Source organism: Stegostoma tigrinum, chromosome 36 (assembly GCF_030684315.1).
Source record: "Stegostoma tigrinum isolate sSteTig4 chromosome 36, sSteTig4.hap1, whole genome shotgun sequence".
NCBI lineage: Eukaryota > Metazoa > Chordata > Chondrichthyes > Orectolobiformes > Stegostomatidae > Stegostoma > Stegostoma tigrinum.
Genome location: NC_081389.1, coordinates 2,145,876 through 2,163,421, shown reverse-complemented (window position 1 = coordinate 2,163,421; position 17,546 = coordinate 2,145,876). Strand labels below are relative to the sequence as shown.

The 17,546-nt window shown below is 45.8% G+C and overlaps 2 protein-coding genes across 5 annotated transcripts in view; one reads left to right on the top strand and one right to left on the bottom strand.

Annotated features, from left to right (window-relative positions):
• LOC125446785 (hydroxylysine kinase-like) overlaps window positions 1-17,546 on the bottom strand; it is a 110,453-nt gene that overhangs the window by 27,111 nt on the left and 65,796 nt on the right. The window lies entirely within an intron of this gene.
• LOC125446786 (hydroxylysine kinase-like) lies at window positions 6,978-16,708 on the top strand. Of its 4 annotated transcripts, none has more exons than XM_048520599.2 (5): window positions 6,978-7,036; window positions 11,974-12,310; window positions 12,510-12,649; window positions 14,052-14,235; window positions 14,684-16,708. In XM_048520599.2, exons 2-5 carry the CDS (start codon window positions 11,974-11,976, stop codon window positions 15,172-15,174), a joined length of 1,152 nt encoding a protein of 383 aa, XP_048376556.1. In that variant the 5' UTR covers window positions 6,978-7,036; the 3' UTR covers window positions 15,175-16,708. The 4 variants fall into 4 exon arrangements, with proteins under 4 accessions (XP_048376556.1, XP_048376557.1, XP_048376554.1 ...); XM_048520600.2 differs by lacking the exon at window positions 6,978-7,036 and adding an exon at window positions 8,107-8,210 and having other exon boundaries at window positions 12,510-12,640; XM_048520597.2 differs by lacking the exon at window positions 6,978-7,036 and adding an exon at window positions 8,107-8,210.

The window sequence follows — 17,546 nt, the reverse complement described above, 5'->3', positions numbered from 1 at the left end:
GTTCCTTATTGCCTCTAAATACAACTGATCCATGCAATCTGATGGAATTCACAACCAAACACACTTCCTGCAGACAAAGTCATCAGGAACATTGAAATTCTCCCTAAAAGCCCATGTCCAATGGGAAGAGCACATTGTTCTACTAAAGGCCATCTCTGCACCTTAACAATCCAACATTATGTTCTGATTGGCCCAAGCTAGGCGAGACTTATAGCTGATTGGTTAAAGGATGTTTTATCAATCTCTAATTGGCTCTTAAAAGTGATGGACATTGACTGATATTACCTCTCACTATTTCCTGACTGGCCCCTTAAGATGCCACTTCTCCATGGGCCTATCCTGTTCATTAAGTTTTGTTATAATCACTTTACTAAGATATGGGGATAGTTTGCAATGTTCTTTAATAAAGAGGTAAAGGAATTGGGAAACCTTTAGTTTTTGTGGCTATATGCATTTCTGAGATTCTGTGCACAGAGATTACAGCATTATAGCTGAGTTTATAGGTGACACACACAGGCAAATGGTGAGAACGCAAAGAGTCTGCAGAGGGATATAGACAAGTTAAGAGAGTGGGCAAATGAGGCAGGTGAAATGTAATTTGGAAAAATGTGAGGTTACTTGCTTTGGTAGGAAGAATAGAGGAGCTGAGTATTAGATAAATTGAGAAAGATTGCAGGAAGCTTTTACACAGAGGGAATTGGAAGTCTTATTTATAAATCTCAAAAAAACTAGCATTTAAGTTCAGTGGGAAATAGGGAAGGCAAATGGAATGTTGGACTTTATTTCAAAGAGGGAGAGAGGTGTGAGAATTGCAAGATATTGCCAAGACTATACAAAGCACTGGTCAGACCACAGCTGGAATATTGTGAACAGTTTTAAGCCCTTAATTTAAGGAAATATATACTGTCTTCAGAGGCAGGCCAGAGAAGGTTCTCTGGACTAATCCCGCATTTGGAAGGACTCTCAAATGAGGTGTGGTAGGGGCTGTACTCATTAAAGTTCCAAAGAATGAGAGGCTACTTCATTGAAATTTACAAGATTCTTAGACGACTTTGATGGGTGGCACAGTGGGTCAGTGGTTAGCGCTGCAGACTCATAGTGCCAGGGACCCGGGTTCAATTCCACCTTTGGGTGACCGTTTAGAGTTTTCACATTCTCCCTGTTTCTGCATGGGTTTCTACAAAGATATGTAGGCTAGCTGGATTAGCCATGCCAAATTTCCCGTAGTGTTCAGGGACGTTTAGATTAGGGGGATGGGTCTGGATGGGATGTTATGAGGGTTGGTATGGACTTGTTGGGCCGAAGGGCCTGTTTTCACACTGTAGGGATTCTGTGTAGAGAGGTTGTTTCCCCTTGTGGAAGAGTCCAGGACCAAATGGCATCATCCCAGAATAACAGCTGCCCAGTTGTTATAGAGATGACTAATTTCTTATCTCTGAGGGTAGTGACTGTGGAACAGTCTACTGCAGAGGGCTGTAATCAGTAAGGAATCAAGAGTTACGGGGGTAAAGCAGGGAAAGTGGAATTGAAGGTTGTCAGATCAGCCATGATCTCATTGAATGGCATGGCAGACCCAATGGGCTGAATGGCTTACTTTGACTCCCAAGTCTTGTAGTCTAAATACAGAAGTGCAGAAAGTAAACTAATCTTTATAAATTGTTATAAGGGTATGTTTAAGTCTAAAGGATTATACAATTGCAAAATTAGACATATTGTTACAAAGTACAAGGGTATATCTGCGGTTAGAACTTTTTTGACAAGGGCCGACAAACTGGGAGTGCAGCCTCTCTATCTAATTCAATATTGGAATTCTGGATCCAAGCTACATGTAAATTAAACAGAGCCCTGTCATCCTTACATCAATAACTCTAGAACTTTGGTATATTGTCTTCATTCTGTTCACAATCCCATGGTGCATTTCTTTGTCACATGAAGCTGAGCGCAGTCACATGTAACAGTACCATGATTTGCACTAATACTATAATATTACATTGATCAATTAATATACTTTAATTTTGAGCACTGGAAGTCCAATGATCAGATAATTCAAGGAGTTAACTGTTGGTCAAGTCTTCTTCAGCAGCACCTTTCAAATCCACAGTGTCTACTACAACCTTGTAAGACAGCAACGGAAGCAGATACATGACCACACCACTCCCTGCGGGGATCTCTCTTATCACTGGATACTTATCACTGACAGTGTGCATTCTTTTAATACTGACCGTCTAGAAGTGTGGTGGTCTCAGTACTGACCATCTGGCAGTGTAGTGTTCCCTTGGTACTGACTGTCTGACAGTATAGTGTTCCCTTGGTACTGACCATCTGACAGTGTAGTGCTCCCTTGGTACTGACTGACAGTATAGTGTTCCCTTGGTACTGACTGTCTGACAGTATAGTGCTCCCTTGGTACTGACTGTCTGACAGTGTAGTGCTCCCTTGGTACTGACTGACAGTATAGTGTTCCCTTGGTACTGACTGTCTGACAGTGCAGTACTTCTAACAATGCAGTGTTTCCTCAGTACTGACCCTCTGACAATATGGACTCCCTCAGTACTGACCCTCTGACACTGCGGCACTCCCTCAGCACCGACCCTCTGACACTGCAGCATTCGCTGAGTAATGACCCTCCAACAGTGCAGCACTCCCTCAGCACTGACCCTCCAATAGTGCAGCACTCCCTCAGCACTGACCCTCCAATAGTGCGGCACTCCCTCAGCACTGACCCTCTGACACTGCAGCATTCGCCGAGTACTGACCCTCCAATAGTGCATCACTCCCTCAGCACTGACCCTCCAATAGTGCAGCACTCCCTCAGCACTAGCCCTCCGACACTGCAGCATTCGCTGAGTAATGACCCTCCAACAGTGCAGCACTCCCTCAGCACTGACCCTCCAATAGTGCAGCACTCCCTCAGCACTGACCCTCCAATAGTGCGGCACTCCCTCAGCACTGACCCTCTGACACTGCAGCATTCGCCGAGTACTGACCCTCCAATAGTGCATCACTCCCTCAGCACTGACCCTCCAATAGTGCAGCATTCCCTCAGCACTAGCCCTCCGACACTGCAGCATTCGCTGAGTACTGACCCTCCAACAGTGCAGCACTCCCTCAGCACTGACCCTCCAACAGTGCATCAATCCCTCAGTACTGACCCTCCAACAGTGCATCAACCCCTCAGCACTGACCCTCCAACAGTGCATCAGTCCCTCAGCACTGATCCTCCAACAGTGCATCAGTCCCTCAGTATTGACCCTCCAACAGTGCATCAATCCCTCAGCACTGACCCACCAAAGGTGCAGCACTCCCTTAGCACTGACCCTCCAATAGTGCGGCACGCCCTCAGCACTGACCCTCTGACACTGCAGCATTCGCCGAGTACTGACCCTCCAATAGTGTGGCACTCCCTCAGCACTGGCCCTCCAACACTGCAGCATTCGCCGAGTACTGACCCTCCAACAGTACAGCATTCCCTCAGCACTGACCCTCCAACAGTGCATCAGTCCCTCAGCATTGACCCTCCAACAGTGCATCAATCCCTCAGTATTGACCTTCTGACAGTGCAGCACTCCCTGACCCTCCAACAGTGCATCAGTCCCTCAGTATTGACCCTCTGATAGTGCAGCACTCCCTCAGCACCGACACTTCTACTAATTCTCTGACCCTGCGGCACTCCCTCAGTACTAACTCTCCTGACAGTAGGGTTCCCTCTCAGTACCAACCCTCCTAATATGTGGCCCTTGCTCCGTATTAACCGCCCGACAGTCCGGCACTCCCTCCGGATAGCATTGGAGTGTTTGCCTAGATGTTGTGTTGGGATTTCAGAGCTTCCAGCTCGATGGGTCAAAGGGATGCACCCCTGACCCACGGGCGGGATTAAAACTCAGCCGATAAAGGTCCGATCCGTTGTTCAGTTTGGGTGGATTCACTGATCTGGTGGATGATTGAAATGCAGATGTATCGGAACTGTCAAATAGCAGCTGCGACCATTTGGCGGCCATTCAGCCCCTCAAATCTGTTCCACCACTCGAGTTGACCTAACCGTGACTGATTTATATACGGAATAAATACATGTAATCGCTGCTTGTGGGGTCATTCTGCGCTCGAACTAACGGCTGCATATCGTACCATATGACATTTCCTAATGCTCCCGGAGGCTGTTTGACATGACTGAAGCTCTTTAATAGAGGAGAGGACCAAAGATTCTGGCTTCTGTAGCCACACGGATGTATGTGATATTCAAGATAATGAAATGTGAAGCTGTATGAACACAGCAGGCCCAGCAGCATCTCAAGAGCACAAAAGCTGACATTTCAGGCCTAGACCCTTCATCAGAGAGGGGGATGGGGAGAGGGTTCTGGAATAAATGGGGAGAGAGGGGGAGGTGGACCGAGAGAAAAGAAGATAGGTGGAGAGGAGAGTATAGGTGGGGAGGTAGGGAGGGGATAGGTCAGTCCAGGGAAGACGGACAGGTCAAGGAGGTGGGATGAGGTTAGTAGGTAGGAGATGGAGGTGCGGCTTGGGGTGGGAGGAAGGGATGGGTGAGAGGAAGAACAGGTTAGGGAGGCAGAGACAGGTTGGACTGGTTGTGGGATGCAGTGGGTGGAGGGGAAGAGCTGGGCTGGTTGTGTGGTGCAGTGGGGGGAGGGGACGAACTGGGCTGGTTTTGGGATGCGGTGGGGGAAGGGGAGATTTTGAAGCTGGTGAAGTCCACATTGATACCATTGGGCTGCAGGGTTCCCAAGAGGAATATGAGTTGCTGTTCCTGCAACCTTCGGGTGGCATCATTGTGGCACTGCAGGAGGCCCATGATGGACATGTCATCTAAAGAATGGGAGGGGGAGTGGAAATGGTTTGCGACTGGGAGATGCAGTTGTTTATTGCGAACCGAGCGGAGGTGTTCTGCAAAGTGGTCCCCAAGCCTCCGCTTGGTTTGCCCAATGTAGAGGTGTGGGGGCAAGTGTAGCTCCTATCTGGACTCCATTTTCTCCCCTTTGGTCCAGGAACTCCCCACCTACGTCCGTGACACCACCCATGCCCTCCACCTCCTCCAGGACTTCCAATTTCCTGGCCCCCAACACCTCATATTCACCATGGACGTCCAGTCCCTATACACCTGCATTCCGCATGCAGATGGCCTCAAGGCCCTCCGCTTCTTCCTGTCCCGCAGGCCCGACCAGTCCCCCTCCACCGACACCCTCATCCGCCTAGCCGAACTCGTCCTCACCCTCAACAACTTCTCTTTCGATTCCTCCCACTTCCTACAGACTAAGGGGGTGGCCATGGGCACCCGCATGGGCCCCAGCTATGCCTGCCCCTTTGTAGGTTACGTGGAACAGTCCCTCTTCCGCACCTACACAGGCCCCAAACCCCACCTCTTCCTCCGTTACATTGATGACTGTATCGGCGCCGCCTCTTGCTCCCCAGAGGAGCTCGAACAGTTCAGCCACTTCACCAACACCTTCCACCCCAACCTTCAGTTCACCTGGGCCATCTCCAGCAAATCCCTCACCTTCCTGGATCTCTCAGTCTCCATCTCAGGCAACCAGCTTGTAACTGATGTCCATTTCAAGCCCACCGATTCCCACAGCTACCTAGAATACACCTCCTCCCACCCACCCTCCTGCAAAAATTCCATCCCCTATTCCCAATTCCTCCGCCTCCGCCGCATCTGCTCCCATGATGAGGCATTCCACTCCCGCACATCCCAGATATCCAAGTTCTTCAAGGACCGCAACTTTCCCCCCACAGTGGTCGAGAACGCCCTTGATCGCGTCTCCCGCATTTCCCGCAACATATCCCTCACACCCCGCCCCCGCCACAACCGCCCAAAGAGGATCCCCCTCGTTCTCACACACCACCCCACCAACCTCCGGATACAACGCATCATCCTCCGACACTTCCACCATCTACAATCCAACCCCACCGCCCAAGACATTTTTCCATCCCCACCCTTGTCTGCTTTCCGGAGAGACCACTCTCTCCGTGACTCCCTTGTTCGCTCCACACTGCCCTCCAACCCCACCACACCTGGCACCTTCCCCTGCAACTGCAGGAAATGCTACACTTGCCCCCACACCTCCTCCCTCACCCCTATCCCAGGCCCCAAGATGACTTTCCACATTAAGCAGAGGTTCACCTGCACATCTGCCAATGTGGTATACTGCATCCACTGTACCTGGTGTGGCTTCCTCTACATTGGGGAAACCAAGCGGAGGCTTGGGGACCACTTTGCAGAACACCTCCGCTCGGTTCGCAATAAACAACTGCATCTCCCAGTCGCAAACCATTTCCACTCCCCCTCCCATTCTTTAGATGACATGTCCATCATGGGCCTCCTGCAGTGCCACAATGATGCCAACCGAAGGTTGCAGGAACAGCAACTCATATTCCGCTTGGGAACCCTGCAGCCCAATGGTATCAATGTGGACTTCACCAGCTTCAAAATCTCCCCTTCCCCCACCGCATACCAAAACCAGCCCAGTTCGTCCCCTCCCCCCACTGCACCACACAACCAGCCCAGCTCTTCCCCTCCACCCACTGCATCCCAAAACCAGTCCAACTCGTCTCTGCCTCCCTAACCTGTTCTTCCTCTCACCCATCCCTTCCTCCCACCCTAAGCCGCACCTCCATCTCCTACCTACTAACCTCATCCCACCTCCTTGACCTGTCCGTCTTCCCTGGACTGACCTATCCCCTCCATACCTCCCCACCTATACTCTCCTCTCCACCTACCTTCTTTTCTCTCCATCTTCGGTCCGCCTCCCCCTCTCTCCCTATTTATTCCAGAACCCTCACCCCATCCCCCTCTCTGATGAAGGGTCTAGGCCCGAAACGTCAGCTTTTGTGCTCCTGAGATGCTGCTGGGCCTGCTGTGTTCATCCATCCTCACATTTCATTATCCTGGATTCTCCAGCATCTGTAGTTCCCATTATCACTGTATGTGATATTCATCCCGTTTATAACGTGGGAGGAGACTTTAGATGGCCGCGCTGTTCCGAAGAGTTGTACTAATGGTTATTTGTGGTTTCCTGAACTGGTAAGAAAAGGTTATCAGGGATCATGTACAGTTGTGAGTAGCGATTATCTGTGTACAGTGAGACAAAGATCAGGGAGCTGCCTGTTTGAAAATGCAAGGCAGAAATTGCTGTCTATCCCTAAACGTTGCAGATTTAGAACTGATTTCTGAAGAACTGTCCAGACCCAAAACATCAGCTTTCCTGCTCCTAAGATGCTGCTTGGCCTGCTGTGTTCATCCAGCTCCACACTTTGCTACCTCAGATTCTCCAGCATCTGCAGTTCCTACTTTCTCAGATTTAAAACTGGTCGTTGAAACAAAAAGAACTTCAGTTTATCTCCCGTGACTGAATCTAAAATCAGAACTAAAGTTCTAGTAAATCTAGTTTACAAACTGAAAGCTTTGCATTTAACTCTCAAAGTGTCAGGAGTCTGATTCTCTTGTAAAATTAATGTATAGCTACCCCCCCCCCCCCCCCCCGCCCCGCCCCAGGTCTGTGTGATCTGACGGGAACAGTAATGCTTTCATTGAGCCCATCTAAATGAGTTTTCAAAATATTTCTCCTTTTCTTTCCTCCTCATCTCCCCGCGTTTCTTATTTTTCCTTTCTTTGTGGGCGGTTTCCTCGATCAGTCTGTGAGACATTGCTGTTCGGTTGTTTTGCACTTTGCCTGATTTGATTTTTATTTTGGGAGGAGGTGTGGAGAAAATGGTATTTATCTCAATGTTAGATAACAATGCATTCAGAAAAGTTTCCTCAAGCAGTATATAGAGGGTCCTACTCAGGGGGGGACAAATACCTGACCTACCCTTGGGAAATAGGGCAGAACATGTGAATGAGGTGACGGGGGGAGGGGGGTGGGAGGGGGAGCACTTTGGCACGAGTGACCTTAGTTCTATTAACTTTAAAACAGTTATGGACAAGGACAAAACTGGTCCACAGGTTCAAGTTCTAAATTGGGGCATGCAAATTTTGATAGAATTAGAGAGGAGCCTGCAGGGGTTGACTGGAGTATTTTGTTTGCAGGCAAAGGGACCTCTGGCAAGAGAGAGGCCTTTTAAAAGTGTGATAGCTAGAGTTCAAAGTCTGTATATTCCTGTGGGAGGGCGAAGGGCAATGTTGGCAGGAGTACGGAACTTTGGATGACAAGAGCTATTGTAGGTTTGACCAGAAAAAAGAAGGAGGCATGGCTCAGGTACACACAACTGCGATCGAGGGAATCCCAGGAGGTATATAGGGGATACCGGAGTTTACTGTAGAAGGAAATCAGCAGGGCGAAATGGGGGTACGAGATCACTTTGGCTAAGAATATTAGTGCGAATCCAAAGAGATTCTTAAAGTATACTAAAGGAAAAAGAATAACTAGAGAGAGAATCAGATTCCTCACTGACCAAAGTGGAACTGCAGCAGATGGGCGAGGCCCTCAAAGAATACATCTCCTCTGTGTTTACCGTGAAGAAGGACATGAAGACTTGGGGATGTTAGTGGTGACATCTTAGGGACAGTCCATATCACAGTAGAAGAGGTGTTGGAAGTATTAGAATGTCTGAAGCTGGATAAATCTCCTGGTCCTGACCAGATGTATCCAAGAACCCTGCAAAAGGCTAGAGAAGAAATTGCAGGGGCCCTGGCTGATATATTTGTGAGGTCCCAGAAGACTGGAGGATTACGAATGTTGTCCCTTTATTCAAGAAGGGCTGCAAAGAAAAACCTGCAAATTTTAGACCAGTAAGCTTAACATCTGCGGTAGGAAAATTACTTGAGAAGATTCTGGGGAATAAGATATATATGCGTTTAGAAAGACAGTGTTTGATCAGGAGTAGTCAGCATGGTTTCGTGCATGGGAGATCATGCCTCAAAAATCTGTTAGAGTTCTTTGATAAAGTGACCAGGAATGTTGATGTGGGCAGGACTGTAAACAGTCTACATGGACTTCAGTAAGGCCTTTGATAAAGTTCCACGTGGTAAATTGTTCAGGAATCCAGGGAGACTTGGCAAATTGGATGCACAATGGTTTGATGGTAGAAAGCAATGAGTAATAGTGGAACAATGCTTGTTGGACTGGAGGCCCGTGACTAGTGGTGTGCCTCAGGTGTTGATGCTGGGCCCATTGGCATTATTACCTAATCAATGATTTGTGTGAGAATGTACAAGGAATGATTAGTAAGTTTGCAGATGACACTAAAATAGTTGTTATCGTGGACAGTGAGGAAGGTTATCAGATATTGTGACAGGATCTTGATCCGCTGGGGAAGTGGGCCAAGAAATGGCAAATGGAGCTTAATATAGGTAAATGTGAGATTTTGGAAAGCCAAATCAAGGTGGGAGTTTCGTGATGAATGGTAGGTCCTTAAAGAGTGTCATGGAACACAGGAACCTTGGAGTGCAGGTGCACGGTTCTCTGAAAGTGGAGTTCCAGGTAGACTGGGCAGTGAGGAAGGCTTTTGGCACACTAGTCTTCATCAAGCAGGTTGAGTATAGAAGTTGAGAAGTTATGATGCAGTTGTACAGAATGTTGATGAGGCTGCATTTGGAGTATTGTGTTCAGTTTTGGTCACCTTGCTATAGGAAAGGTGTTACTAAACAGGAAACAGTGCAGGAATTTACAAGGATTTTGATCAGTGTTGGGTCCATCTTTGCCCATTATTTATATAAGTGATTTGGATGAGAATACAGGAGGCATGGTTAGTGAGTTTGCAGTTGACACCAAAATTGATGGCATAGTGGACAGTGAAAAAGTTTATCAAAGAGATCTTGATCAATTGGATCAATGGGCTAAGGAGTGGCAAATGGAGTTTAATTTAGAAAAATGTGAGGTACTGCAATTTGGTGATACAACAAAGGCAGGACTTACACAATTAATAGCAGAACTTTGGGCACTGTTGTAGAACAGGGAGACCTAGGATTTCAGACACATAATTTTTTGAGGGAGCAAATTACTGTAGATGCTGGAATCACACTGAAAACAAAAAAATGCTGGAGATCAGAACAGGACGGGAAGCATCCATGGAGAGAGAACAAACTAACGAGTCTAGGTGACTCATCATCATAGCTAACGTGAAGTGTGGAGGAGCAGCATTTATGCAATAGCTGGGGGAGGGGGCGCGCGGTGCTTGGAGTGCTGGTGAAGAATGTTGATAGTTCAAATTCGGTGATATAAATATGAAATTTGCAGAACAATGATGTGTCTAACTGCCAGACTGGAAGAAACAGATAGGGGAGGGGAGAGAGAACATGATGAGTATGTAACAAGCAAACCTAAAAGAAAGGGAACAAACTGGTTCACAATCTGGAGACATTGAATGCCATACTGAGCCCAGAAAATAATGAAGTGCCTAATCTGAAGATGAGATGTTGTTTCTCCAGTTTGCACTGTGATTCACTGGAACACTGCAGCATGCCGAGGGAGACACATGGGCATGTGGACAGGACACTATTGAAATAACTGCCATGGAAAGGCTGGGGTCATACTTACACATGGACCGGAGGCGTTCCGCAAAGCAGTCACCAGCCTGCCTTTGGTTTCTCCAATGTAGAGTAGAAGACAATACACAAGTTTGAAGTAGGTACAGGTGAAATATTAACCTAAAGAACTGCGGATGCTGTAAATCAGGAACAAAAACAAAGTTGCTGGAAAAGCTCAGCAGATCCGGCAGCATCTGTGAGGGAGAAAACAAAGTTAACGTTTCGGGTCCGATTACCCTTCCTCAGAATAGGTGAAATATTGCTTCACCTGGAAAGACTGTTTCGGCCCTTGGATGGTGAGCAGGGAGGAAGTGAAGGGGCAGGTATTGCACCTTCTGCGGTTACATGGGAAGTTTCCGTGGGGAGCAGGGTGATGTTGGTCATTGATGAATGGACTAGGGTGTCCTAGTGGGAACAATCTCTGTGAAATGCAGAATGGGGCAGTGAGGGCAAGATGTGTTAGGTGGTGGCATTCTGCTGGAGTTGTCTGAAATGGCACAGAATGATTCTTTGAATGTAAAGTTTGGTGGGATGAAAAGTGAGAATAGTGGGTCCCAACTAACTCTATTATGAGAGATGGAAAGGTGCAAGGGTGCAAGCACAGGTGATAGGTTGGATGCGGTTGAGGGCCCTGTCAATCACAGTGGGTGAGAAACCACCATTATGGAAGAAAGAAGCCATATCAGCAGTGTTGTTATGGAAGGTGGCATCATCTGAACAGATACGACATAATTCTTTGAAATTTGCATCACAGGCAGAGAGAGTGGTTATGAAGGTGTTTAGCGTATCTGTCGTCATTGCTCAGATCTTTAAGGAGTTGGGACGTCATGTTGAAGTTGTATAGTAGATTGGTGAGGCTGCTCCTAGAGCACAATGTGCAGTTCTTGTCACACTGTTATAGAAAGGATATTATTAAACTGGAGAAGGTTCAGAAAAGATTAACCAGAATATCACCAAGAATGGAGAGTTTGCGATATAAAAATTGACTGAAAAGACTGGGACCTGTTAAACTGAAGTATAGGAGGTTGAGGGGTGACTTTATTAAGCTTTATAAAATCATGAGGGGCATAGATGAGGTGATTTATAAGGGTCTTTTCCCTATGGTGGGGAAGGTCAAAACTAAGGGCACATTTTTGGGGTGAGAGCAGAGAGATTTAAAGAGGACATGAGGGGCAACTTCTTTATACAGAGAGTGGTTCATGTGTAAAATGAATGGCCAGAAGAAGTGGTGGATGCAAATATAGTTACACTGTTTAAAAGATATTTTCACATTCGTGAATAGGAAAGGTTTGGAGGGATATGGGCCAAGTACAGGCAGGTGGCTCTAATTTCGTTTGGGAACATGGTTGGCTGTGGACCAAAGAGTCTGTTTGCATGCTGCATGATTCTATGATGTTGCAGCAACTGTGATTGAGTAAGTTAAGAATCAGTTACATTCTTCGGTGAATCCCATTCCTTTGTTTAATCAACGTTGTCAATTTGATGTTTCTCAGATGTCGTCCTCAGAGAAAACTGTTCATATCAAACCCACGCTGACAGAGGCCCAGGTTGTTGAGTTGGCTGAACGGTTGTATGGTCTGAAGGTCTCCAATGTCCAACCAATGCCCGGTTACGATGACCAGAACTTCCATATCCTGGTGTCTGAGAACCAGGCGACTAGAGATCATGGTCAGAGCTACGTCCTCAAAGTGATGAACACGGTCGACAGTGAAGATGCTGATTTGACTGAAGCACAAACACGAGCCATGATGTTTTTGAGTGAAAAAGGATTTCCTTCACCCACACCTATCCCAACCATTGATGGCAAGGTTATGTCTTTGGAGACTTTTGGTCAGTATTAGCTCTTGATGGCTGGGTTCAGGTTACAGTTGACCAGTCACAGATCAAATGTTTGAAGTTTACCTTACATTAACATCCAAACTTCACAAACCCTTGCCAATGATAGAATTAACTAGAAATCAGTTTCTATTATTTAATTTCTGACATGATATTCTCGTTATCAAAAACGCTGTGCTCTCATCTCTTACAGACTGTGGAGAACAATCTAAGACCCACATAGTGCGGTTATTGACCTACCTCCCTGGAATTCCATTGTCTGAAATGCCTATAGGTCCTCAGATCTTGTACAAAACTGGTCAAACCCTCGCTCGAATGAACCAGGTGCTTGCAGTAAGTCAGGATGTCGTACCTGCTGTATTGTCTTTATAAAGGGTTACGAATGCAACCAAGGGAAACTGTGGTACAGATCAATTTGTTTGTATTGTTTAGGTCAAAACTCCCTCCATTTGAGCCTGCTTAGGAACATCTTTAGCTTAACAGCAGAAATTCCATTATGAAAGTGTTCGTTAAAATCATTCTTCAGTCAATACGGTCTATGGATTGGATTATTCAGAATATCAAACCTGCAGAGAATCTGAATCAGCCTTTTTTAGATCTGGGAAAGTTTTGGTTGAAAATTTAGGAAAAATTCTTTTAAAAAAAGACTTAAAATTTCCAAATATCATGCATAAGGACCATTTTTCTCCAGTTCAGGTCCTTGGATTGGAGATTACATCCTGAATCATGAAAAGAAGAAGATTTTAGAAGCATAGAATGATACAGCATGGAAACAGACCCTTGGGTCCAACCAGTCCATTCTGAACGTAATCCCAAACAAAACAAGTCCCACTTGCCTGTTCCAGGTCCATATCCCTTTCCTATTCATGTATCTATCCAAATCTCTTTGAAATTTTGTAATTGTACCCACATCCAAAACCCTCAGGAAGTTCATTCCACATGCAAACCACCCCCGGTGTAAAAAATTTGCCCTTGGTATCTTTTTTTAAACCTCTTGGCGTAAGCTATGAAAGATTTCTCCTGATACAGACAGCAATACAGGATTAAGGGGTCACCAATAGATAATGGTCCATTGAGAGACATTGACAGTGAGGCCTTATTGTCATTAAGGATCAACGAGTTAAAATACTGGGAGTGTAATTCATATCCTTATTGCAATAGTGCTTCATTAAATCCCCATTGCATACTCTTTCTTCTCTTTCATTCTTATCCCATCCCATTCTTTCTTTCCCCTTCCACATGAAACTGCTGTCTGTACTCCCACATGTTCTCCATAATGTAGTCTCAATCAAGTTGTCTCCCCCCACCCTGCCTCAATGATCCCTGCCCTTCCAGGTTGCACTCGCCCTGTGTCATTTCGGGGTCCAGTCTGCAGCTCACCAGGGCAGGTGCACCTCAAAGCAGCAATAATCAAATTAGAGATTTTGATTCTTGGAGAAAGGTTGGCTTTCTTTTAGAGGGGCTGGGGGTGGTGGGTGTTAAAGGGTATAAGGACAGACACAGCTTTGAGTTCTAACCCAGATGGAGAAAGCAGAAAACAATCAGTAATACTTGGAAACAGATACTGGTCATCCTGGCACCCCAAGTTGTGGTAAGCAAAGCAAATTGGTCTGTTGCACTTCATTCACAAATTTTCCTCGTTTTTGTGGCAGTGAGATCCCAGGGAGGCATTATGATCAGACAGCCTGTTGGGTATATTGGGTGGGAGAGGGTAATAGATTTCTCTCATTGGCAGGAATTCCAACATCCTATCCTGAAGAGTCTGCAACGGCCAGATTTCCTCTGGAAGCTCTCAAACATTCACTTGCTGAACAAGTATCTTTACGCACTGGGAGAGGGAAGCGACCGCCAAATTGTGCAGCAAATTATTCAGCAATTCCAGGATCAGATACTTCCAAATCTCTGCAGGTTTCGTCAAAGTAAGTCGTCATCCCTGTTTGCTTAGAAACCGACAAAGTTGGAACGGGTTATGGCACAAAACGGGTGCGATCAGTGTTCTTGGAATGTTTTACTATGTTAATGGTTCTATTGAGATATAAGTTGTTGTTCTATATACCTGGAGTCCTGACCAATTTAAACAGAGTAGAATCCAGGGATATCTTCATATGTCCAATAAACCTCTTCTTTTCTATGACCCTGCATACCATTGCAGTCTCAAGGATTAGAGTTCCAGTATATTCACAGCTAACCTCCAGTGAGTCAGGTACAAGGGAGTGTGATGGTGACAATGCAACTGAGCAAGTCTGATACCATAACAAGTGAGCGTGATGTAACAAGATCGTTAAGGGAGAGTGATGCTGGATTGTCATTCAAATCCTGTCATCAGTGATGGATAATAAAACATTGCAATGTTTGTCTCTTTCCCAGGCCTGAATCATGGGGACTTCAGTCACACCAACATCCTAGTCCAGCCTGTTCACACATCAGCTGACCGCTCTGACCTGACTGAGCTGCAGCAGCAGCTGGATATCTCTGGCTTACTGGACTTCAGTGACATGAATTATGGATATTATGTCTTTGATGTGGCCATATCCATAATGTATCTGATGCTGGGGAGTAACGATCCCGTCAGCGCTGGGGGCCATGTCCTCTCAGGCTTTGAGAGTGTAATCCCTTTACTCCCTGAGGAGCGCAACGCCATGTTTCTGTTGGTTCTTTGCAGGTTTTCTCAGTCGCTGGTTTTGGGGAGATACAATGCTCTGCTTTACCCTGAAAATGCAGAGTATCTTCTGAGCACTGGGAGAGCCGGCTGGAAGTGTCTGCGCCAATTGTGGTCGCTGGGGCAAGAGGCAGTGGGAAAGATTTGGTTTGAGACGGCAAGTCCGACTGCATTTGATGCAGACCCTGTTTCAGTGTAGTCCCAGGCACACTGGCTTCCAGGAGAACAAGAACCCCTGTACAGGGAAAATTATTAGAATAAGTTCAACCAGAGCCTGAAATTGATTGTATTAATGTTTTGAGTTCCTAATTATTAAGGTATGGCAAACTTTGTTTTAATCAACACCTTATTTTTTAGTTTTTGTTTTACTCATTCGTGGGATATGCATGTCGCTGGCTGGGCCAACATTTCTTACCCATCCCTAGTTGCCCTTGAGAAGGTGGTGGTGAGCTGCCTTCTTGAACTACTTCAGTCCACCTGCTATGGGTTGACCCACAATACCATTAGGGAGGAAATTCTAAGACTTTGACCCAGCAACAGTGAAAGAACAATGATATATTTCCAAGTCAGGATGGTGACTGGCATGGAGGGGTACTTGAAGGTAGTGTATTCCCATATATCAGATGCCAGATGGAAATGATTGTGGGTTTGGAAGGTGCTGTCTGAGGACCTTTGTTGAATTTCTTGTAAATAGTACACACTGCTGCTACTGAGCGTCGGTAGTGGACTGAGTGGATGTATGTGGATATAGTGCCAATCATTCCCATGAACCAGCACTCGAATAAACTGGCAAAAAATATGTACCTCAAATACTGTGAAGTTTACCATATTATCATGATATCTGAGTTATCAGCTGAGAGTTTAGTAAGTTTTATTCAAGGCAAAGTTGCATTATTATGTTAGTGATTTATGTTGTAAGTAAAGTACAACAGTGATCTGTATTCCCCCTGCAATACACTTCTACTACTTGATGTGTGTTTTTACATTTACGATGTGAATCCCTTGATCAACGGGAATATTTTATCAACCAGCATATTCCTGGTCCCATGGGTGCCAGTTAATAAAATGTTTGCTGTATATTTTGTAAAAGAAAAGTTGTTAATGTGGTGTGAATGTTGTTGGCTGGACCAGAATTTATTGCCCACCCTGATAAGCTGGAAGAAGGTGATTCAGGACTTCTACAATGCCATTAGAGAGGCAACTTTGACCCAGTGACACCGAGGGAACAGCAACATGCTTCCTAGTTGGAATGGTGAGTGGTTTGGAGGGGGAATCTGCAGGTGTTGTTGTTCCAATAGATCTGCTGCCCTGGTCTTTCTCTGTGAAAGTGATTGTGGTTTTAGGAGGTACCATCCAAGGAATTGGTGACTTGCTGCAGTGGACGGTACATACTGCTGAGAGTGAGCATCAGTGGTGGAGGGAGCAGATGCTTGTGAATGTGGTGGCAATCAAGTGGGCTACTTTGTCCTGTATTGTCCTGTCTTCTTGAGTATTGTTGAAGCTGTGCTTATCCAGGTAAGTGAGGAGGTACTTCATCAGATTCCTGACTTGTGTCTTGTCAATGGTAGACAGGCTTCAGAGAGTCAGGAGATAAGTTACCAACTGCAAGATTCTCAGCCTCTGTCCTATTCTTATCCTCCAAACAGTAGAGAAAGATACTCAACACTTATGGCACTGTCTGACATCCTAGTAGATGTCACAATTTCACATGTGCCAAAACATGAACCAGCTCATATTTTGTTCAGAATAACTTGCACTCCGTACTTGATGAAACAGCAGCTCATTACTGTGAAACATTTAATGTTTTTTTTTGTTCTGTTAAAATGTCTGCAAGACAATTGATTATGTTGATAATTCAAGGAAAGCTAATGAATACTTTTAGATTGAAGAAGGATATCTCAATGTATCCAATGTGAAGGATTCTTGAACTGCAAAGACTTTTACAGCACACAGTGTCCAGGACGAAGCCAGTCCAGTCCAGTTTCTCCAGGTTATACATGAGCAAAACAGCTCTGGGGTGAAGAAGTGTTTGATCAGGATCTGATTTCACAGACAGCAGCCAGATTGAGGAGTTTTATTCACAAAAACAGAAATTGCTGGAGAAGCTCAGCAGATCTGATAACAGCTATGGAGAGAAGTCAGAGTTAATGTTTTGGATCTGGTCTCCTATCCTTAGAACTTTTGGTAGCTAGGAAAATGTTGGATTTTATGCTGAAGTTAGGGTGGGAGGTGAGGGCTAGGAATAAAAGATAGGTGGACATAGAGCCCAAAGGGAGAGAAGAACAGTTGGACAGACAAAGGAATGGATAATGATTAGCCTAGGAGAAAGAATGGTTGCTAATTAGTGGCTAACAATAGGTTGTGTGTAATAGCGGATCATGTGATAACAAGGCCTAGTGTGTGGGGTTTAGGGTAAGGATGTGGGAGAAGATGCCTCAAGCCCTAAAATTATTGAACTCAACATTGAGTCCAGAAGGCTGTAGAGTTCCCAAGTGGAAAAAGAGGTGCTGTTCTCCCAACTTCTGCTGAGCTTTGCTGGAGCACTGCAGCTAGCCTGAGACAAAGATGTTA

What these genes read in the sequence shown, in the direction of transcription:
- LOC125446786 (XM_048520597.2), top strand. An exon ending in TATGTCTTTGGAGACTTTTG is followed by an intron (nt 12,311 to 12,509) that starts GTCAGTATTAGC and finishes CATCTCTTACAG; the next exon opens with ACTGTGGAGAACAATCTAAG. An exon ending in GAATGAACCAGGTGCTTGCA is followed by an intron (nt 12,650 to 14,051) that starts GTAAGTCAGGAT and finishes TCTCATTGGCAG; the next exon opens with GAATTCCAACATCCTATCCT.